Source organism: Aquarana catesbeiana, linkage group LG05, assembly GCF_042186555.1.
Source record: "Aquarana catesbeiana isolate 2022-GZ linkage group LG05, ASM4218655v1, whole genome shotgun sequence".
In the NCBI taxonomy this organism is placed as follows: Eukaryota; Metazoa; Chordata; class Amphibia; order Anura; family Ranidae; genus Aquarana; species Aquarana catesbeiana.
Window position 1 is genome coordinate 568644532 of NC_133328.1, and position 23921 is coordinate 568668452.

Consider the following 23921-nt stretch of genomic DNA (forward strand, 5'->3'; position numbering starts at 1 on the left):
CAAATTACTACAGCAGCAAAGCGGGGGGTGGTGGCAATATCTCAAAATTTGGGCAACAGGATTGCAAAACATAGAAATGCCTGAAGAGTCCTCCAAGGGACCATCCCAGAGGGGGGGGATATGGAGGCTGCGGTGTGGCCCATGAGGGGCCTCTTCTATTCCTGTTATGGCCTCTACGCCTAGTGGGTTGCCAGGGCTGTGAGTGGGATGGAAGCGGAATCTCAGGGGAAGACCTTCAATCCAGGATGTCAATTGTTGGCAAATTAAGGTGTTTCAGGAATTGGGGTAGGTCATCTTTATTCCTCAAAAAGTATTGCTGTCCATCCTTGGAAACTGACAGGTGGAAAGGGAAACCTCATCTGTAAATAAGCTTAGAATTTTGCAGTGCCTCAAGGAGTGGTTTGAGTGCTCGACTTGGCATTAGGGTTCTCCTGGATAAATCCGGAAAGAAAGATAGTTTGGCTCCATCAAAGTCCATGTGGCAGACACCCCGAAGACAAAACATGATCCGTTCCTTAATGGTGTTTTTGTGGAGTTTGCAGATAATGTCCCGTGGTTTATCTGGATCTGCGGATGGTGGACGAACTTCTCTGTAAGCTCGATCGATTTCAATATGATCAGATACCTCACGGCCCAGAATTTGTTTAAAAAATTCCCTGCAGGGTGGGGACTATGTCCTGGGGCCCCGTAGCTTCCGGCAGGCCCCTGATACAGATGTTAACTCTGCAGCTCCTGTTCTCAGTCATCCATTTGATCTAATAAAGAGTTAAGCCATTGGTCTTGTGTTTTGCATCGTTCTGTAAGGGCTTGGACAGTAGGTGACACATCCTCCCATCCAGCCTGTAGGGCTTCTATGTCCTCTCTCAATTCTTTCTCCACCCTGTGAGCCAACAGCTCCAGATCAGCTTTAGTGGTGAGGAACAGAATATGTGCCTGTAGATCCCTAGCATCCAGGGCTTCCCCTAATGCAGAAGGTTCAGCAGGACTGTCTGAGCCTGAGGGTGAGGTAGGGAGGGGGAGCGAGTGCACAGGGATCAGTGGTGAGGGAATCGGGGATGCTGCATGTGCAGCTTAAGTCTGCTCACCGGGCGTCATCTTGGAATGTCCCGGAGGTCCCCGTCAGGTCTCTGTAAAGTAGGCATCCAGAGATCCTGAGCGGCCCTGGGGGGGGGGGGGGTCTGCTGTGGCTGTGGTGACGTCTTAGGGGGCATGATGTGGGGTCAATTCCACCCGGTAAACTGCCATAGGTGCGGGTAAGAGAGCGGGTTTCATGGAGCTCGGCAGACACATGTCCTCACACCTGCAGGCCGTGGCCACGCCCCAAACAAAACCCTTTTAACACAGTGACAGGGCACTGCACTTTCACATGGCTTATTCCGGAAGCATCTCATACAAGTTGATACGGGTTAATATAGCAGATCACTCTATATTCTGATGCAGTGCTTTTACATTTTTTGGCTGTACTTCCTGTCGCATGTAGAAATCAGTACCAGTTGTATTAGTGCTCATCTTACTGGCTGATATGGCTAGTGTGGCTCTGCTGTGACCGGAAATGTTTGGAAACCATCCTGTGCTTCCTTTTTCTGTCTTGCACAAACCCAGGCTTGAGGAATTGACATAATTTGTGTTTGGCAAAAGATATAACTGTATGATAATATAATTTTCAGCAATAGGAATAAAAACCCACACATTCAACTTTCTTGTGTTAAATTTCTGCTCTAGTGCGTCATGCTGACAGTATAAAATGCATTTATTTTAATGAGATGAAGCTGTGCTTTGCTCTTCAGGTGTGAATGTCCTCCTGAGTACCATGGACCTGAGTGTCAGCAGACAAAACGCTCCTTTACTGCCCCTGGATATGCCTGGTTCCCACCCCTGCAGCTCTGCTATGAAAGTCAGATTTCCCTGGATTTTATCACTGACGTACCTGATGGCCTTCTGCTGTACAATGGTCCCATGTCCGCCAGCAGTCATGGAGACTCAGGGGATTTCATCGCTCTAGGTGAGGATGTTTTTTGCCGGGTAAACTGCACCATAGAACAGATATTGCCATTATTGAATAAACTTCTTTCTCTACTTTAAGGTGCAACAAACAAAACAAATTAGTTCACCATAATACAATGAATATAAAAATCTCCCTATTAATTATAGAGTCCAACTCCAAAGAAAAATGTTTTTGTGGATAGAGCAGTAAATGGTTAATGCCTCTTCAAAGCTAACATAAAATCTTTAGGTTCACACATATATGAGTTGGATGTGGGTTCCCCTACATTCAATTTGCATGACAGGAGAGTGTGACCGGCTCTCAATGGAGCCAGTTCACACATCTCCTGAGCGGCCACGGTCCGCAATTAAAAAGGGTCCTGTGCGTCTTTGGTTCTTAATCAGGTGCGAATTCAGGCAAAAATTCAGACCTGATTCGCACCTGGATTTGTGTACAGAGATGCACCGGACCCCTGCTGTGAGACGTGGCCGCAGCATATGTGAACCCAGCCTTAAAGTCCAACTCTGGGAAAATGTGCAATTATACCTTGCAGTGGGGCTGCGCCCACACTGCAGCGGTTACTTGCTTGGTATGTCTAGGGTAGAGGGTTTACCACTTTTACTTACCTGATCCTCCACTCCCCCAGAAGATGGTGCTCCCCCACACTTTGGCGGTGGACTGTTCCTTTACGTCAACATGTCCAGTGCAGGGCTATGGACTCTGCTTTGGTCTTGATGACATCAGGACCTTAGACCACTAGAGCTTGGGGGAGAAGACACTGCGGGGGGGATGGTGTAGGTATGGGGAGGAGCAGAGGATCAGGTAAGTAAATGTTATTTTATTGCCCCCTCTAGACTTAAAGTGATATTAAACCTTTGCTTCTTTTTACATAAAATAATAGTTATACTCACCTGCTCTGTGCAATGGTTTTGCACAGAGCAGACCAGAGTCTCGAGTCGGGTCTTTAGCTGGTGCTCCTTGCTCCTCCTCTTCTGCGAGTGCCCCCATAAGAAGCCACTTCCTATGGGGGCACTCATACAGGCTCACTCCCAAGCTGTCCTGTCTGCGTCTATTGACACAGACAGGGTGGCTCAGCTTTGCACCCTGTTCCCTCGTCACAGATTTTGATTGACAGCAGTGAGAGCCAATGGCTTCTGCTGCTATCAATCTACTCAGTGAGGAGGGATCAAGCCAGGAGAGCCAATGCTCTCATGCACAGCGCTGGATCGAGATCAGCTCAGGTAAGTATAAGGGGTCAGTGGGGGTTCTGTGACACAGAAAGGTTTCTTACATTAATACATAGGATGCATTAACCAGTTGCAGACTCAGGACATGCTAGACATTCCCAAACAAAATGTCATGATTGTACACAGGGCATGTCTAGTACATCCAGTCTTTCTGCCCTGCTGCCAGGATTCCCCCTGTCACAGTACACAGCAATTCAGCTCTGATTAATCACAGCTGCATTGCTGAGTACACAGAAAAGGTCCCGGTGTTCTGTCGAATAGTGCCCTCTATCGAAAAGTGCCCGCTCCGGGCTGCGCATGCGCCGTACGGAATGGCACAACAGCTGATTTTCCAATCACATGCACAGTGCATCGGAGACAATCAGAGACAATAGCCAAGAGCGCCGACGGACAATGTTATTCTCTGATTCTGCCTCACACTTGTGGGTCATGTTCAGTGTGTTGAAGGGCAGTCTTCTTTTTTGTTTATGGGCGGGATCAGTGCTTTGCAGGGCGTATGAATCGGAGAATAACATTGTCCCTTTGCAGTACTGAACCTGGCCATCAACACCAAAAAACCTGCCCTTCACAACACTGAACATGCCCCACAAGTGCGAGGTCGAATCGGAGAATAATTCTGTCCCTCGGTGCTCGTCTGCTATTGTCTACGACGCATTGCGCATGCGCCGTCGCAACAGCTGATCGGGAAATCAGCTGTTGTGCCATTCCGTGCTGCTCATGCACAGCCGGAAGTGGGTATTTTTCGATAGAGGGCACTATTCGACAGAACACCGGCAATTGGAGCTGGCAATGTTTATCAACAACATTGCTCAGCTGTGAATACAGAAAGCTACAATGAAAATAGGATTTTTAAATACAGCTTTCCTGTAAAATCCTTTTCTTGGGAATACATCACGGGACACAGAGACTTGATAATTACTTAGTGGGTTAGATAGTCACCATCAGGTGATTGGACACTGGCAAGCCTAATTACAAGGCGAGTTCCTTCCCTATATAACCCCTCCCCTATGGAGAGTACCTCAGTTTTGTAGCAAAGCAATAAGAGTCCCAGTGTATAATCCCGAAGAGGGACGGGAGCTCTGTGTCCCGTGATGTATTCCCAAGAAAAGGATTTTACAGGTAAGCTGTATTTAAAAATCCTATTTTCTTGTTCATACATCACAGGACACAGAGACTTGATAATTACTTAGTGGGATGTCCTATAGCAATGCCCAAATTGAGGGGAGGGAGACACAGATCAGAAAAAAACATAGACCGCCAACGGACTAGGGGAACTATACTGCTGCCTGCAGCACACTGCGCCCGATGGCGGCATCCTCATGCCCTCTTACATCCACCTGATAGAATCTAGTGAATGTATGGACTGAAGACCAAGTAGCAGCCTTGCAGATCTGCTCTATGGAGGCCTGGTTATGCACTGCCCATGAAGCACTAACTGCTCTAGTAGAGTGCGCTTTAACCTGAAAAGGATGAACTTTCTTCTTTACACCATAAGCCTGAATAATAACCTGCCGAATCCAGCTAGAGATAGTGGATTTCAATGCTGCCTGGCCCTTTTTGGGGCCCTCTGGCAGAATAAAGAGACAATCAGTCTTTCGTATCTGAGCGGTTGCCTGCAGATAGATACTGACTGCTCTCACAACATCTCACAACTCCTTTTCCACAGACTGTGGATCTGGAAAAAAGGACAGTAGGACCACATCTTGATTCAGATGGAATCCTGAAACCACTTTAGGCAGAAAAGTCGGGTGAGGGCGCAACACCACCCTGTCTTTGTGAATAATCAAATATGGCTCTTTACAAGAAAGAGCTGCTAATTCTGATACCCTTCTAGCCGAGGATATGACTACCAGAAACACCAACTTCTTTGTTAAAACATTTAAAGAAGCTTGGTGCAATGGTTCTAAAGGTTGTTCCTGTAAAACAGAAAAAAACAAATTCAGATCCCATGGGCACACAGGAGGCTTAACCGGTGGGTTCAAGCATAGTGCTCCCTGAACAAAGGCCCATACGAGGGAATGAGAGGCAAGTGGTCTTTGAAAGAATACTGACAAGACCGAGATCTGGCCCTTGATAGTACTCAAGGCCAGCTTCATTTCTATGCCTAATTGGAGAAAGGCAAGAATTCTGCTAATGGCATACTTTCTAGGATGCAACCCTCTGGATTCACACCAGGAAACACATGCCTTCCAGATTCTGTAGTAGATGAGCCTGCAAGCTGGCTTCCTAGCATTAACCAGGGTGGACAGGACTGGCCCTGAAAGGCCACAACCCTTTAAAATGTGGGTCTCAACCGCCAAACCGTCAAATTTAGACTTTGTAAGGCAGGATGGAATATTGCACTCTGTGAGAGTAGATCTGGGCGGAGCGGAAGAACCCAAGGTCCTCCCTCTGCCATCTTTATGATCTCCGCACACCAAGGTCACCTGGGCCAAGCTGGAACCACCAGAATTACTGGCTTTCTTTCCCTTTTGACCCTCTGAAGGAATTGTGGGAGAAGCGGAAATGGAGGGAACGCATAGCAGAGAGTATTGATCCCATGGAATCGTTAAGGCATCTGACCCTTGTGCTAGCGAATCCTTTGTTCTTGACACAAAGTTGTCCAGTTTCTTGTTGAACCTGGAGGCCAACAGGTCCACATCCAGGGTACCCCATTTTCGACATATAGCCTGAAATATGTTGGGGTGTAGAGACCATTCTCCTGGGCACAGCTGCTGGCGACTTAGGAAATCCGCCTGCCAATTTTCCACCCCTGGGATGAAGACCGCAGACAGGCAAGGAACATGTCTCTCTGCCCATCAAAAAATGTGATTCACCTCTTTTTGGGCATCCAGACTCTTGGTGCCCCCTTGGTTATTGACATATGCCACAGCCATAGCATTGTCGGACTGTATCCGGACAGGACAACCCTGCAACCTGCAAGTCCAGGCCTTGAGGGCTAGCCGAATTGCCCAAATCTCCAGAATGTTGATGGGCAAGAGCCTTTCAGCTCTGGACCATCTTCCTTGGGTGGAAGCTTCTTCCACAACCACTCCCCAGCCTATTAGGCTGGCATCTGTGGTTACCATAAATAAAGATATTCGGAAGGGAGAAAAAATCAAAAGCACCACATCCCAGAGAATACATTTAAGATAGAAAGGGACATTGAGGCCATATGTGGGCCCCAGGGACTTTTAACGGTGCTAGGATCAATAAGGTAGAGAGCATATAATAAAATAAATATTTTATTTAACAATCTTTTAAAAAAAACAGACATTGGCCAAGAACAACATACAGAGCAAAAAGGTAATTCAATGATACAGAGATTAATACCACATTTCTCAACATGTTTCGCTTTCCTAAGCTTCTTCAGGAGATATATTGTGATATTATGGTCAACTATGAAAATAGAAAAAATATATGTAAACAATAAATGTAAACAATAAGAGTTAATGTCTGCTTGTGAATCCTACAATCATAATGTATATTGATTTAATCATAAAGAAACAGTATAATGAATGGGAGGTACAAAAAATAAAAATATATACATATATCATACATCAAAGTACATACAACATACTATGTGTATCAGAATGATATTGTAACAAAAAAAAAAAAACCCCATCGACCACCACGTCACAATTTTACTTTTCAGTCTTACCTATAGAGAAAGATATAGTTAAAAAAATGGATTTGTGCGATGGCAGATGTTTTTGCTCTTCAGTCCCCACCTCACTATAAAGGCATGCAGAGAGGAATAAAATTTCTAGGAGTAAATGAAATTCTCTGAAAAGGAGAAAAATCAAATACAAAGGTATTATGGTAAGTAATATCAGTTTCAATAGAGTCAACTATCGGTGACATTGTGTATGGGAGTGAAAAGAATCCAGAATAAAGATAAAGGTTTACCTCTAATAGAATCAATTTATAGATAATGAAGGGTTACATCCAAGGGATGATAAGGAGCTAGATTGCTGAATGTATGGGACGGCGGTTCTTGTACTGCAGTAGAGTAGCAGTCAGGAAGTGGGCAGCATACAGGGCCAGAACGCCCATAAACAGCTGATGGATGAGCTAGACCTGAAAAAACGTCTGCAAACTCCCACAGAGAACCTAAAGATATAGGCATGATGAATAAACTAAGTTTTCAATCATATACACTAAAATAGATCATTGCTGAAAAAAGAGGTAGCTGAAAAGACTTACTACTGATGGTTGAGAAGTTTTATAGCAGCGTTGCTGATAGGGAAGGTCCGTCTGCCCAGCGCATTAACAAGGGGAATGACAGAAGTTGGCGGGGAAAAAACCCGCTTTTAAAACTCTCCAGCGTGACGACGTCTGACTCATCGTCACGCTGCGGACCGAAAATGACACCTGCGCATGCGCACGCATCCCAACTCATTTGACGGAGATAGACGTAAGCGGCGTCAGGCATATAAGACTATCTTGGAAAATCCTGTGCCCTAAATCTGGCACTACGGAAGTTCACAAGGCTCAAAAATAGAGATTAAATTGTAGGTATTGGCAACGCGGGCAATGTATGCGGCGTCTGGTATAACGTAGCTGTCCCGCGGCCATCTTTGTAAATCCTATGCCCTGAGTTTTGCACTAAGGAAGCCCAAAGGCTACAGCAAAGGTATTAGAGCATGATTATACCGTATATATAGATAACCGGAAGAGGGGAGAGCAACACTAGGTGTCAGTTGAAGGGCAACAAAGCAATCAAAACATTGATTAAGAAATGACTTGCTGAGTGCCCCGGGTGTCCGTACATACCAAAGAAACGGAGGAAAAAGGACTGAAGGAGAAATAAGAGCAAAAGCTCATACCACGCACAAAATCAGGATATGCAGATAATGGCAAAAAGAATAAAAAATGTAATTAGTTAATCCATCAACCAATTATATAAACAAATCAATTGTATATGAAAATGATACGTAGGTGGTGATGAAGAAGAAAAAAAAAAAAAAAAAAACCCAAGCAAAAACAAACAACCTACAAAAAAGTTTGTAACTCAGGGCATCATTTAGGCCTGGGTGTTTCAAATCCACTTAGTCTCGCGTTGTAATAAGATCTTATCATAATCCCCCCCCTCTCTCGTTTGGGGGGACATGTTCCAGGGCATAAAAGTGCATTTTACTGTCATCGAATTGATGATAGAGACCCATATGTCGGCTTATGGGGGTTTGCATCTTTTTTTTAAACACTAAAGAGACATGGTCTCTGATCCGATGGAAAAAAGGACGTTTGGTTTTCCCCACGTAGAATGCGTTGCATTCGCATATCATTATATAAACCACGCCGATGGATTGGCATGTGGCTTGGAAGTTGGGATTATAAAGCTGACCATTTGGAAGGATGATATTGCGGGATGCATAGATATATCTGCAAAAGTCACATTTGTGGCAGGGTTTAGTGCCCTTGTTTTTAGTATGGGTTGTGGACAGTGGGACATAGTGACTATGAACTATATGATTCTTGATTGATCGGGATCGTCGGTACGTAATCTCGGGATAATTTTTTAAATGTTTGGACACCTTCGGATCCCCCATCAACAAATACCAGTGCTTTTGCAGCAATTCACGTATTTGCCGATGTTGTCCGGAGAAAGTTGTAATCATTCTTAAACCTGGGTCTAATTTTGGTTTGGTGTGCCCATGAATTAGTTGACTGCGGTTACTTTTTTTGGCCCGAAGGTAGGCTCTTTTTAGACATTTATTACTGTAGCCACGTGCCCTGAGACGTTCTCTCAGTGCCCTGGCCTCGGATTCGAAGTGGGCATTCTCACTGCAATTTCTCCTTAATCTTAGATATTGTCCGTAGGGAACATTGTTAATGAGTGGCTGAGGATGGGAACTGGTGGCATGCAGGAGTGAGTTTCCTGCTGATGCTTTACGAAAAAGGGTAGTTCCTATGGTTCTATCAGGATTGATAAAGAGGGTGACATCCAGGAACGTTAAAGTGGACTGACTTGCTTCCATGGTGAAAGTAAGGTTATAGGGATTGGTTTTCAAACCCTCAAAAAAACGGGAGAGATCTTCTCTGCTACCGGTCCAAATTAGGAACACATCATCAATATACCGTTTCCATATCGGTATATTTTCCACCAGGATTTGCAAATCTTCCCTAAAGAAAAGTCTCTGCTCCCACTCCCCCAGGTACAGGTTCGCATAGGTGGGGGCACACCTGGTCCCCATAGCGACCCCCTGCACCTGGAGGTAGTGGGAGCGAGCAAACAAAAAAATATTATTCATGAGGATAAACCTCAAAAGATCCAGAATGAATCCCCTATAAGTCTGAGGGACATCACCATCAAGCCCTCTACAACTGCCACTCCCAATTCATGGGGGATGGAGTTGTAGAGGGCCTCCACATCCAAAGCCACAAGCCATGCTCCCTCTGGGATGGTCAAACCATCCAAAGTTCTAAGAAGTTCACTAGTATCTTGTAAGTAAGATGTCAAACCTTCCACATGGGGTCTAAGAAATTCATCTATCAATTGGCTAGCATTTTCAGTGAGAGATCCGTTTCCGGACACTATCGGTCTGCCGGGGGGGTTGTTTAGGTCCTTATGTACCTTGGGAAGGGCGTACAGTGTAGGAATCCGAGGACAGGGCACATTGAGAAACTCCCATGTTGGTTTAGTAATCAGGCCCTGATGGTAGGCAGTCCCAATTAACTTTCTATAACGTATGATCATGTTGGTGACATGCATCTCTGAGACTTTCTTGTACCAGTCTCGATTTTGTAAAAGGCATAAGACCATGGATTCATATTGTTCAGTGGTCATCACTACCAAATTGCCTCCCTTATCTGAGGGCTTAACCACCAGACGGGAGTCCAACTGTAGTGACTTTAAGGCCATTTTTTGTTGGCTTGTGAGATTTGATTGTCTTATGCCCTTCTATTTGGTCCTGCAGATGTCCTCAGTGACCTGGTGGATGAAGGCCCAAACATTGGGGTTGCCCTGTGGTGTGGGGAAAGTTTTAGATTTTGGTTTGTATTCCCTGGGAGTGAAAGGGACTACTGGGTGGGTGGCACAGGGCTCATGATTGGGAGGACCATCCCGATCAAGGGTATGGGCTTCCAAAAGATCTATCTTGTCTATGTGACCCTTGTCCCAAAGCTCCATGAGCTCTTCCATTGCTTTAATTTCATTCAGTGTGATGTTTTCCACTGCGGGTTGGGAGTGAGGTGATGTGGAGTTAGATTGTGCGGGTTTGTCAGACATAATGCGAAGCATTAGCTTGCGAGCAAATAGATTGAGATCTTTAATAAGTTCAAACTGATCGATTTTCTTTGTCGGACAGAAGGTCAAGCCTAATTCCAAGACAGAAAATTGATCAGCACTGAGGGGAATGGAGGATAGGTTGATTATTTCAAATTTTTGGCCTGTTTCTGGAGACCCTCCATGATAGTCATTGTTTTCGGTTCGTGTACCGGTTGTGTGAAGATCGGAGCCGGACGAAAATCCGACTGACTAATGGAGTTATTAGTGTTATTTATTGAAGGTACCGATGTTAGGGATGATAAAATACTTGCATGAGTATTAGGAAGAGTGTCCCGGTGTACCGGTGCGTGTGAGGTGTTAGATTTGGCCGTAGTGGCTCTCGTGTGGATTGGTGTTCGATTAGTGTTTTGGTGCCGCTTACTTGGCGCCGCGGGTGCGTTGGTGTTACCGTTGGTGCGTATTTTAGAGGATCCAGAATCCTTGGAGCCTTCTGGTGCCTGTGAAGAGAGGGAGGAAGAAGAAGAGGTGTCAGAATCATTAGGTTCGGAAGGGGCATCTCTAGAAGTTCGCATTTTGGTATTTCGTCTCTTACTTATTTTGGTCTGTGTCCAAGCATACGCTTGATTGTTATCATACGATACTTTATCTCTTAAAAATTTCTTTTCCTTAGTCTTTAAAATTTCAGCTACATAGGTCTCTATATGCGTTTTGAGGGTTCCCTCACGACTGGAGAAGAGCTCACTTGAAACAATCGAGCTATTTTCAGCATACAGTTTTTCTATTTCCTTATCTAGAGAGGCCAATTCCTCGCCATAATGTCCACATAATAATTCCATCATTCTCATGGAGCAAGATTGGAGATTGGTTTCCCAATTGGTTCTGAAGTCTGATTCTAATTTACTCACTGTGGGAAAAATCTGGATTCTCAAACCCCAAGGGGCAATCTGATCGTCCAAATATTTCGAAAAGTACCATTTATTCCAATAGACTCTTGCCTTCTTCTCCAGCATTTGCTGGAGACGAAGAAAGAAGCGGTCCATGGATAAGCCACCCCCAGTGGCATTCTGGGATTTATGGATCTGATCCATAAATCCCTCAAATGCGTTACCACAATAGTAAGCCATATAGAAAAAAAGAGACAAAAAAAACAAAAAACAACCAAAAAACAAAACAAAAAACAAAAAAACAAAAACAAAAAACAAACACAAAAAGCAAAACAAAAACGGGCAAGCAAAAAATATTATTGCAAAAAGTTCTAAATCATTAAATATGGATCAATCGATGTAGTAGGTAATTAATACATGGGTACATTTGAATATAAATTTGAAATTCCTCCACTTCCTAAAAGGTGAAAGGTGGGTAACACCTCAAGTTTAAGTTAAATAAAGATATTCGGAAGGGAGAAAAAATCAAAAGCACCACATCCCAGAGAATACATTTAAGATAGAAAGGGACATTGAGGCCATATGTGGGCCCCAGGGACTTTTAACGGTGCTAGGATCAATAAGGTAGAGAGCATATAATAAAATAAATATTTTATTTAACAATCTTTTAAAAAAAACAGACATCGGCCAAGGACAACATACAGAGCAAAAAGGTAATTCATTGATACAGAGATTAACAAGTAACTGGAACAAAAGATTTTCCTTTTAGCAGATTCTTGGTCAGCAGCCACAAATTGAGGCTCTGGCGTACCCAAGGAGACAGGCACATTGGGAGATCCAAGGCTTGTACCCTTTTGCTCCAGGCAAAGAGGATGCTGCTCTGCAAAGGCCTTGAGTGAAACTGAGCATAAGGGACAGCCTTGAAAGAGGCCACCATCTTCCCTAATAGTCTCATACATAGCCGAATGGAGGGATTCTTCCTTGCCATGACTACCCGGACCAAATCTTTTATGGATTTGGCCTTTGACCCGGGTAAAAATACTCGGCTTTGGACTGTGTCTATGATCATGCCCAGATACTCCAGCCTTTTTAGGAGCTTTAAGGAAGATTTTTCTAGATTGAGGACCCAGCCTAGGTATTGTAAGTACTCTACTGTAGGGATGAGCCGAACACCCCCTGGCTCGGTTCGCAGCAGAACATGCAAACAGGCAAAAAATTTGTTCCAACACGCGAACACCGTTAAAGTCTATGGGACACGAACATGAATAATCAAAAGTGCTAATTTTAAAGGCTTATATGCAAGTTATTGTCATAAAAAGTGTTTAGGGACCTGGGTCCTGCCCCAGGGGACATGTATCAATGCAAAAAAAATGTTTTAAAAACCGCAGTTTTTTCGGGAGCAGTGATTTTAATAATGCCTAAAGTGAAACAATAAAAGTGAAATATTCCTGTAAATTGTGTACCTTGGGGGTGTCTATAGTATGCCTGTAAAGTGGCGCATGTTTCCCATGCCAGCCGTGTCATGTCATTTTTACCATTTTCACACTTATTTTGTGAAATGGTAGGGGTACATTTGTACCCGTTACCATTTCACATGGGGGGAGGCCGGGATCTGGGGGTCCCCTTGTGTTAAAGGGGGCTTCCAGATTTGGATAAGCCACCCGCAGACCCCCACAACCACCGGGCAAGGGTTGTGAGGATGAGGCTACCCCAAAGCACCCTTCCCATGTTGAGGGCATGCGGCCTGGTACGGTTCAGGAGGGGGGACGCTCTCTCGCCCCCTTCTTTTCCTGCAGCCTACCAGGTTGCGTGCTCGGATAAGGGTCTGGTATGGATTTTGAGGGGGACCCCCACGCCATTTTTAAAAAAAAATTGGCGCGGGGTTCCCCTTAATATTCATACCAGACCCAAAGGGCCAGGTAATGGACTGTGGGGGAATCCCATGCCGTTTTTATCAATGACTTTTATGTGTATTACCGGGACCGACAATTCATATAAGTATACACCAGGTATGTTCTTACTCCCTCTAGTGGTGGAAACCAGGTAAGACATGCAACTACTCAAAAAAATATAATCCATAATGTGTATACTTTAGGATTGTCTTCACTTACCTTATCCCCACCGCATGACTGCTGATAACAGACAGATCCAACCTTCACCCATCACGGTGGGTAGTGTTGTGCCAACCTTCAGGTTTCTGGGTTCCTACTCACAGGATCCTCTTCCCTGGACCTGTAGAAGACTCTGCCAGAAAAACTTTTCGCGCAACTTAATTTGTGCACCAAAGCACTGGATCCCAGAGCCCAGTCCTCAAAGAGAGACATTACAGGCAAAACCTAATTTCTTCACACACGAGGCCCGGGTACCATCCATCTTAGGCGTATATATTGGCCCGAGGTATGGATACGGTTGTATAGCTCCTAGGCCCCCGCAGAGACCATCAAGCAGAGCTTTCTTATTAGCACATCTTCTAGCGTGACCAACCACGTTAGACACTGGCGAAAAAAAAAAAGGTACTCTCCATATGGGAGGGGTTATATAGGGGAGGAACTCGCCTTGTAATTAGGCTTGCTAGTGTCCAATCACCTGATGGTGACTTGTAAATAACTTTGCAATGCTTTATACCAAAATCATAATTTTAGTGTTTTTTTTAACAGGACAAATTACAGAATACAGAATACAATGCACACGTTTTATGCACAGTAACACTATTTATTTTTAAATGAACACTGCTCAAAAAAAGAAAAAGTTGTTTACTTTTATTACGTTTAATTGTCTAAATATTGCGGAAAAAAATCATTGTTGCAGGACAATATTCACAAAAAGAAAGCCTTGTTTGTCCTTAAAAAGGTAATACATATATTACGTTATCTTAAGTAATGACAAAATTATCAGCGAATAAACAGGCTTATAGCAGAAATTTTAAAATTGCTTTGATCCATGAGGGGTGAAGAGGTGTAAGAGCGGAAGTGGTTAAAGTAAAAAACCTTTAGGCTTTAGAACCACTTTAAATGAACAGATAACCCTTGCAGTGTGGGCAGTAGGAGATCATTTTGTAGTTGCCTGGAGTTGGGCTATAAGCAGAAAGAGAAATGTATAAGCTCTCAGTCCTAACAAAAGCCTTTTTTTTTTCCATTTGTTGGATAGGGTGAGGAAGAGTTACAATTTCTGTCAGGTTATTATATTATCTCTGTCTGTGACTTTTTGGTGTCTGATATGTGTGTGATAGCACTGGACCAATAGAACTGAGGCTTGGTTCTGATATATATACACATAAAGCTCTTCAAAGGAGATGTGCCATGTTGAAGCTACTGTGTAGGTGGACCATGTTCTTGTCCTAAGCTGCTACCTCTCTGATTGTGACACAAGGAGCATTGGGTATTGAGGAGTGCCTAATGCAAAATTTCATATCACTTAAAAGTCCTTTTGAAGCATTTACTGGTTAAGAGCATCAAATACAGCCAACACAGCCAACATGTTTCGGGAGAAGGGCCTTCTGCTTCCTCAGGGCTTGAGTTCTGGATGCTGTTAGGATCACAATGAGATCTAATAGAAGACCTTTCTTAGGGCTTTATCAAAACTGTCATCACTGTGAACTTCCGGCTGATGGACTACTACATCTCATCGTGATTTGAACAAGATCCACTGCTCAAGCCCTGAGGAAGGAGGAAGGCCTTTCCCATAAACCATGTTTTCTGTATTTGATGCGCTTATCCAAGAAACATTTCAAAAAAGTATTTTAAGTGATACAAGCTTCTGTACTAAGTGCTCCTCAATACACACTTTCCAGTATGACTTAGGGAATATATTCTTTACTCGTGCCTGTGATCAAAAAAGTATTTTAAGTGATACAAGCTTCTGTACTAAGTGCTCCTCAATACACACTTTCCAGTATGACTTAGGGAATATTTTCTTTATATCATCAGACTAAACCTTTTTACTCTAGTAAAAATGTGTTTTTGTTTTGTTCTGATTGGAGAGATTCCCTGTCACTTCCTGCCCTGACAGGAAGTGAGCCGAATTTCCCAATTAGGGACAAAGACAGCAATTAAAAAATTACAAAGGCTCTACCGCTTTCCCTTTCTATCCATAACAAAATAAAAATTTGGACTCTAAGCTTAGTTAATGATGTGCTAAGAAGAAAGCCACTGCTCACCGGAGAGATCACTTAGTCACTTAGATCACTTAGTCTACGACTAAGCCCTATAAGTGAAAGCATTGGAGGCATGGTCCTAGATGAGGCCTGTCAATGTGGATATCCTTCCCAATAAATATGGGACACCAGTGATCCCTCCGGTATACAGTTGCTTTCGTCTTAGCGCTTAGTCGGCAAGCAGTGATGGCTTCTACAACCCCCGATACCCGGGTTTAAAGGTGGCAGTGTGGAGGAGCAGCTTGGAATTCATTTGTCTTAGCAAATTATGTATTAATCATATGTTAATTTTGTGCTTCTCTTATTTAGTGCTTTACAATGGATCTCTTTCCCTCTCTGTTAACCATGGTTCTGGATCTCTCTTCCTGAAGTTTGGAAGAAAAGCCAATGTGTTAGATCAGCGCTGGCATAACATAAAGATCATGAGCAATGGCAAGGTACAGCCAATGGATATAAATGTAGCAACAGGGACAACCTGTCTTCTAACCTACATAATGACTGGGAGGCTTTGATTGGTGGTACATGTTTTTTTTAGATTAAACGTATGCGTTATAATGTTGCCCTTGTACTAAGATCAGGAAAATTGTGTTTTCTCATAGTATATAGTGTATTGGCTTCTGAGTCTAGACTAATGATGCTGGGACTAAGTTGATATAAAAAATTCAGTTATAGCTGGGGTTGAACTGTATGGATCGATGTCTTTGCTCAACCTTACCAACCATATATTTACACCATTCCCACCTAAAATTAAGAAACAGGGTTTGTTGGGCCACCAGATCATAGCCTGTGTTTTTATATACTTCTTATTACCTTTAGGAATACAATTTTAAAATGTTATATATTTTATTTGCTTTTAGTCAACTAAATATGAGCTATGACATTACCAGTTAGAAAGGGGCACCCTCAGGACTCCACTATTTTGCTGAGTCGTTTTAATACTATACTTCAAATAGTGTTTCACACAAACACTTTGGGGTTGATTTACCAAAGGCAAATAGACTGTGCGCTTTGCAAGTGCAGTTGCTCCAGAGCTTAGTAAATGAGGTAAAGCTCTCCTGACTTCCATCATCCAATCATGTGCAGACAAAATGGCTGTTTTTTTATTTTCCTTGCATGTGATTGGGTATTCTTTGTAAAGTGAAGCTTTACCTCATTTACTAAGCTCTGGAGCAAATGCACTAGCAGAGTGAAACTGCATATGCAAAGCACAGTCTATTTTCCTTTAGTACACACTGAGAAAAAGTATAAACGCAACACTTTTGTGTTTGCCCCTTTCTAATCACCATCTTGATATGCCACACCTGTGAGGTGAATGGATTATCTCGGCAAAGGAGAAGTGCTCACTAACACAGATTAAGCCCAGGTTCACACTGAGCTGTAGGAATGAAGCCGCGTGAGTTCAGCTGAACACGTACGATTTCACTCCAGCATGTCAGCCCCGATTTCGGCCGCAATTTCAGAGACATCTGTGCTGGCTTCTGCACAGATGTCAATGTAAATTGCAGCCAGAAATCGCAAAAAGTAGTACAGAAACTACTTTTTGAAATTGGTGCGGCGTCACACCGATTAGGACGGTGCCATTGACGGCAATTGCCGCCGATTTGACATGCGATTTGATGTCAAATCGCATGTCAAAATGCTCCAGTGTGAACCAGGGCTTAGACAGATTTGTGAACAATATTTGAGAGAAATAGGCCTTTTGTGTACATAGAAAAAGTAGTAGATCTTTAAGTTCAGCGCATGATAAATAGGGGCAAACACAAAAGTGTTGCGCTTAGAATTTTGCTCGTTGTATTTGTAGAATAAAAATTTTGTACAATTAGGCCCTTTTCACACATACGGACCGTTCGTCCGTTTTTCAAACATCCGTTGACGGATGAAAAAACAGACATCAGTGCATTCCTATGGAAAAACGGATGACAACGGATGATCATTCTATTTTAATCAGTTTTCATCCGCTTCCATCAACATCCATTTTTTTAGACACAGGTTAATTTTCACTAATTGGCTGGCCCAGACACACCATGACTTCCACTGGCTCGCTGGCCCAGACACAGCTTAACTTCCACTGATTAGCTGGCTCACACACACCATGACTTCCACTGATTGGCTGGCTCAAACAAAGCTTAAATTCCACTGATTGGCTGGCCCAGACACAACATAACTTCCACTGATTGGTTGACCCCGACACAGCTTACCAATCACTGATTTCAAAAGACATTAAAGTAATTGCAAAGGTAATTCTCTGTTAAAAAAAAGTAATTGCAAAGGTCTAAATAAAATAAAGTTCCTGATAATGAAGGACAGTTACCAACCCTATCTACAGCAGTTTTTTTTTTTTATAATATTACTAATTTGTCAAATATTTTGTCATTAGAGGGTGAAGATGACCCTTGATAACTGCTTGGGAGACCTGGTGAGTGAAGACTCTGATGGATTTAATACAGACTGGTCATGGTGCGAAGTGTCTGGAGAGACACCTGGGAGCAAGAGGTAATAAGATAACTGTAATGTAAAAACATAGTTAAAAATAGAAGTTATAGTTATTGTCACTGCTGATCACATGTCCTCCATTTATCTTCTATTGTACAAACCAAAAAATAAATGTGCCTAAAGCAAAAACTGTTTTTAATGTATTTCAGATAGAGTGATGAGGTTTTAGAACCCCTGTTGGGTTTCTATTGCTGTCTATGCCCCCACTGGGGAGAGTCACCTTCTCTATTTGTCCTAGTGACCATTGTGCCCTGTATCTAGCAAAGATTAGCAATCTAATGAGGTTGGAAAACCCTTTAAGTGCTTTCTCCCCAAGCACACCGCTGTGGAGATGAACCCTTTCTGTGAATTTTGGTCACCATTGTTTCTGGAACAGACAGTGAGGCAAAATCCCAAATTTTTAGGCATAGAGGATAAATCTTCCAGTGAGGGTGCTTGTTCCAGACAACTTTCTAAGAGGAGATTTCCCTTACTTTAACTACTTCAATACCAGGCACTCCCCCCCCTTCCTGCCCAGGACAATTTTCAGCTTTCAGCGCTGTCACACTTTGAATAGCAAATGTGCGGTCATGCAACACTGTACCCAAACTAAATTTTTTTCATATACTTCCCACAAGCTTTCTTTTGGTGGTATTTGATTACCTCTGGGGTTTTTATTTTTTGCTAAACAAACTAAAAAAGACTGACATTTTTGAAAAAAATAGTTTTTCTTAGTTTCTGTCATAAAATATTGTTTTCTCCTTCACTGACGGGCGCTGATGAGGCGGCACTGATGAGGCAGCAGTGATGGGCACTGATGAGTTGGCACTGATAAGGTGGCACTGATGGGCACAGATGAGGAGGCACTGATATGTAGAATTGATGGGCACTGATAGGTGGCACTGATATGCAGCACTGATAGGTGGCATTAATGGGCACTGACAGGTGGCACTGATGGGCACTGATAGGTGGCACTGACTGGCACTGATAGGCAGCACTGATTGGCACTGACAGATGGCACTGATGGACACTAATAGATGGCACTGATGGGCAGCACTGATGATGAGGTACTCACAGGTGTTACTGATTGGCACTGTGATGGGCACTGATTGGCACTGTGGTGGGCTCTGATTGGCACTGTGGTGGGCTCTGATTGACACTGTGGTGGGCACTGAGAGACTTTATTGAGGGGGTACTGACTGGCAGCTGTTGAGCACTGATTGACAGCTGATTGGCACATCTGGGGGCTGTGCTGATAATCAATGTGCTCCCCTCCTCTGACAGGGAGAACCACAGATGGGCTCTCCCTGTCAGCGCGAACCGAGGAATGCCGTTTACCAGCACTTCCTGGTTCACACGATAATCAGCTTTGATTCGTCGCAGCTGATCACGTGGTAAGAAGCCTCTGTCAGCTTCAGCCCCGGAAGGATTTACCCCCTTTCTGACCAGAGCACTTTTTGCGATACGGCACTGCGTCGCTTTAACTGACAATTGCGCAGTCGTGTGACATTGCACCCAAACAAAATTGACGTCATTTTTTTCCCACAAATAGAGCTTTCTTTTGGTGGTATTTGATCACCTCTGCAGTTTTTATTTTTTGCACTATAAACGAAAAAAGAGCAACAATTTTGAAAAAAAAGCTATATTTTTTACTTTTTGCTATAATACATATCCCCAAAAAATATATTAAAAAAAAAACAAATTTCTTTCTCAGTTTAGGCCGATATGTATTCTTCTACATATTTTTGGTAAAAAAAAATCGCAATAAGCCAGGGCTGGACTGGGACAAAAATTTGGCCCTGGACTTCACCCAGACTGGCCCACTTTGACAGGTCTCTCCCATGCCGGCTTGCCACCCAAGCCCCCCCCCCCACTAGCTATTAGCCGTTCTACATTATTTCTCTTATAGGCAGTACCAGTGGGGAAGCTAGACATTATTTCACCTGGGGCAAAGAATCAGTTTGGTGCCCCCCCCCCCAATGGAACAAGATTAGGCAGGAAAGTGAGGCCGCCCTCCTTCCAGATCGTATGATGAGCTTCTAAGTGTTGACTCCTGAGCATCATGTCTGTATTCAGGTGTGCTGCATAACTAGCCAGGGAGAGGAGGTGAGCACTGCGGGGGGGGCAGAGGACTGGAGGGAGGCAGCGGTCCACTGTGACTGAAATCGGCCCACTGAGCCATCGGCCCACCGGGAAACTCCCTGTAGTCCCAATGGCCATTACATGCCTGCAATAAGCATATATTTATTGGTTTGCGCAAAAGTTATAACGTCTACAAAATAGGGGATAGATTTATAGCATTTTTTTTTTTTTTACTAGTAATGGCGGCGATCTGCGATTTTTATTGGGACTGCGACATTATGGCGGACAGCCTGTCCTAGGGAGTGATTCTAACTGTGGGGGAGATTGTCTCACTAGAACATGACAGCCATCACTGCTTCCGATGACAGGGAGCAGTAGATCTCTGTCATGTTGCTAGGCAGAACAGGGAAATGCCTTGTTTACATAGGCATCCCCCCGTTCTGACACGTTTGAGGGCTCCCGGCGGACATTGTGTCCGCGGGACCCGTGGGCACGGTCATGGTGAGGTGCCATTAATTCTTAATAATAATAAAGTGATTTCGCGCTTCAAATCTATCACCTCGAAGTGTAATACATACAATTTACTAATGAAATAAATGTGTTCTATAAGTGTAACATCATAGCAGTGCTCAATATAAAATCAATAGGTGATCATCAAAAGTGCTGTTGTGCTTCAATATTTAAAATAAAAATGAAAATAAAAATCAAGAGTTTATATTGTGCATCAATATTTGAAAAAGAGTTTGTATTGTGCTTTTCCACTGGGGTCATATAATGGAGAAGGGAAGTGATAATGATTGTTAAAATGTGGTGATCCGGTGACACCGGGCTCTCTGGACTCTCACCTTAGATAAAATAAATATGGGCATCAAAACAGGTTCTTTGTTCTCTGTAGTGAAGTGCCATTCAGGTGGAGCTTCTCTGGTGGTGTAGTGGTTCTCCTGATTTAAAGCACCTATCAGATATGGGAACAGAAAGGGGTTGCCCACCTGGGCTCCACCAGTCCGGTGGTAAGAACAGGAAAGGGAGAGAAAGATGCCTCCAATGGTGTAGTATGTTAATTAAAAATAACTATTTATTGAAAATATAGGTGGTCTCTTACATTAAAAATAATTAAAAACAGCATAAACAGTAAAATGAGGTTGAGGAGCGGCGTCTGAGGCGCCTCCTTACTGGCTTCCGGTTTCGTCTGCTCTCGGCCACGCCCTACGCGTTACGTCACCGCTCGTGACTTCAACTGGGGAACCGGATTGGTCCGAGATGGATGTCTTTTATGTGGTGATACCGGAAGTCCGTAGAGACATCATCACCAGTTACACATATTTAATATCATTATTTTTCAAATTTTTCATTATCCGTTATTTTAGTTCATCACGTGGATATTCACATAACCTGTTTACTCAATATAGCGCGAGGGACCACACTATACATTTTTGTTGACACTATTCACTCACCCACCTTTGCTGCTAACATGGATATATTCCAGTTCATGGAGAATAGGAATGTTAATTTAGAGGATATTTTTAAATCACAAACCAACACACGGAACACAGATCTAGAAAGCTTAGTAAGGAAACTGGGACACCATATGGAGAAAAAAGTCTTACTATGGTGGGACACCATTACGTTTGAAAAATATATTAGAGAGAATATTGTACCCAGAAGACTCCGGTGGGAACTACCACCCAATGATGGATTGACGGACAAGGAGTCAATGGAAGAGTGGTTTCAATTTTTTAACAGCAAAAGCATAGAAGGCCTGAAATTTTTATTAGGAAGAAAATATAAAAAAACAAGAATTTTAGAACAACAAATAGAAGAGATCAAGCTCAAACTAGAACCATATAAGGAATCTCCTGATCTCAAAAAACTAGCCACACAACTCAACAAAGATCTAATTAATAAAGACCTTGAAGTACAACAACGGAAGATTAAAAAGTACCATAGAGACATAGAGGACTACAAAACTGAACAGGTCTTCAAGTGGCAGAAAAAAACAGATCCAATTATACCAGATTCAACATATTCCACACCTGAAAGGGAAGTAAGAATACAAGATCCAACAATGGCACACGTGTCCAATCCCCCTAGATGGGATAATAGAGAAACGCATTATGACAATGGGACACAACAAGGAACAAGAACACTGCAACAAGAATATAGACACTACAACAACTATAACCAATATACTCCGAAACAACCATGGAAGAAATTTTTCAAGAAACCTTTTAAAAAGCCATATAATCAGAGACCATACAATGAAAGAAGTGACAGAAATCAAAGGGAATATAATAGACCTCCCAACAACCAAGACGTATACAGAGAACCGACAAGAAATCCGATACCCACCTACAATAGGTTTGAACCTATTAGGAACCATCCAGAACCTTACTATAACGACCCTAGAGAATACTATAACGAACAAGAATACAATCAACAACAACAACATTTTTTAGAGAGAGAGAGAAGGGAATACTCCCCACGGAGATACCCACAGGACCCTTACCCCTCACCAAGGAGAAAACAACAAGAGGACAGAAGAAGCAGTCCAGAACGAAGAGAGGAAGGAGAGCGGGAAAGAGAATCCAAGCGCAAAAGAGAGAAGTAGGCGCTAATGTGGTTAATCTGAGTGGATGCCCCATCTCAACGGAAGAGTTATCAGTTCTGGACAAAGGCTTAAAACATGCACCGGTCAACAACCTCAACAAATTCAATACATATATAGGCATCCTGAAGTATATTAGAAAAGTCATTATCAAGAAATACTACCTATCTAACCCGTACAAAACCACCAACACAGAGAGAATCACCCCCACAATAATTAAACATAGTACATTAAGGAACAGCTCCACTTTCAACCCGCAAGTATCGGACAACCATCACATCGAAGTTTTCAAAAAATTGGTGCTAAAAGACCTGGAAGCTTTAGAAGTCAAAAAAGTGTCGGATCCCATACATATAAGGAAAGGGATCAAATCATTAAAAGAAAGAAAGGATATCGTAATCCGACCAGCTGATAAGGGAGGAGCAACAGTGATACTATCAAAGGAACAATATCTAAATGAATTAGAAAGACAACTACAAGACGAAAATACATACATCAAACTACTGAGTAATCCCACTAAGAAATATAAAAAAGAATTGGAACATTTTATACAATTGGGAACAAAAAAAAAAGAAATACTCAACAAGAAAGAATCAAAATATCTAATCCCAGAGGCATGTAGAATACCTGTTATCTACACTGTTCCCAAGATTCACAAGTCCAGAGAAGACCCACCGGGGAGGCCCATTGTGAATGGGATAGACTCCCTCACATCCAGAGTAGGACAATACCTAGATGAATTCATACAACCAGCAGTACAACAGACACCAGCTTATTTACAAGACACAAAACATGTTTTACAGTTACTAATCGAAACACCAGTCTTGGAGGGAAGAACGATACTAGCCACGGCGGATGTCAGTTCGCTATACACCATAGTACAACACCATGATGCATGTTCAGCAACTAAGTGGCTTCTCAGGAAATATAGCAATCTGGTTTGCAAACAGAGAAAATTCCTCATTAAATGCCTAGACACCTACCTGAAATGTAATTATTTTTGGCATAATTAAGCCTACTATAAACAAACCACAGGTATAGCAATGGGTGCCAAGTTCGCACCGAGCGTGGCCAACGCGTTTATGGCCCAGTGGGAGGAACAATCCATATACACAGATACCCCACCAGAACTCACGCTATACAGAAGATACATCGATGATGTAATCATAGTATGGAATGGCAAAAGAGAAGCACTAGAACAATTTCTAGAAAAACTCAATCAAAATGAAAAGAACATACACTTATCATGGAATATAGATGAAAAAACTGTAGAATTCCTAGATT

The 23921-nt window shown here is 42.9% G+C and overlaps 1 protein-coding gene across 2 annotated transcripts in view; it reads left to right on the plus strand.

Annotated features, from left to right (window-relative positions):
• Positions 1 to 23921, plus strand: part of LOC141145371 (neural-cadherin-like) — a 159294-nt gene that overhangs the window by 94672 nt on the left and 40701 nt on the right. For both annotated transcript variants that reach the window (XM_073631991.1, XM_073631992.1), the window contains exons 23-25: positions 1788 to 2002; positions 15788 to 15915; positions 17856 to 17971. In XM_073631991.1, coding sequence (XP_073488092.1) covers positions 1788 to 2002; positions 15788 to 15915; positions 17856 to 17971 — 459 coding nt within the window. The remainder of the gene's footprint in view (positions 1 to 1787; positions 2003 to 15787; positions 15916 to 17855; positions 17972 to 23921) is intronic.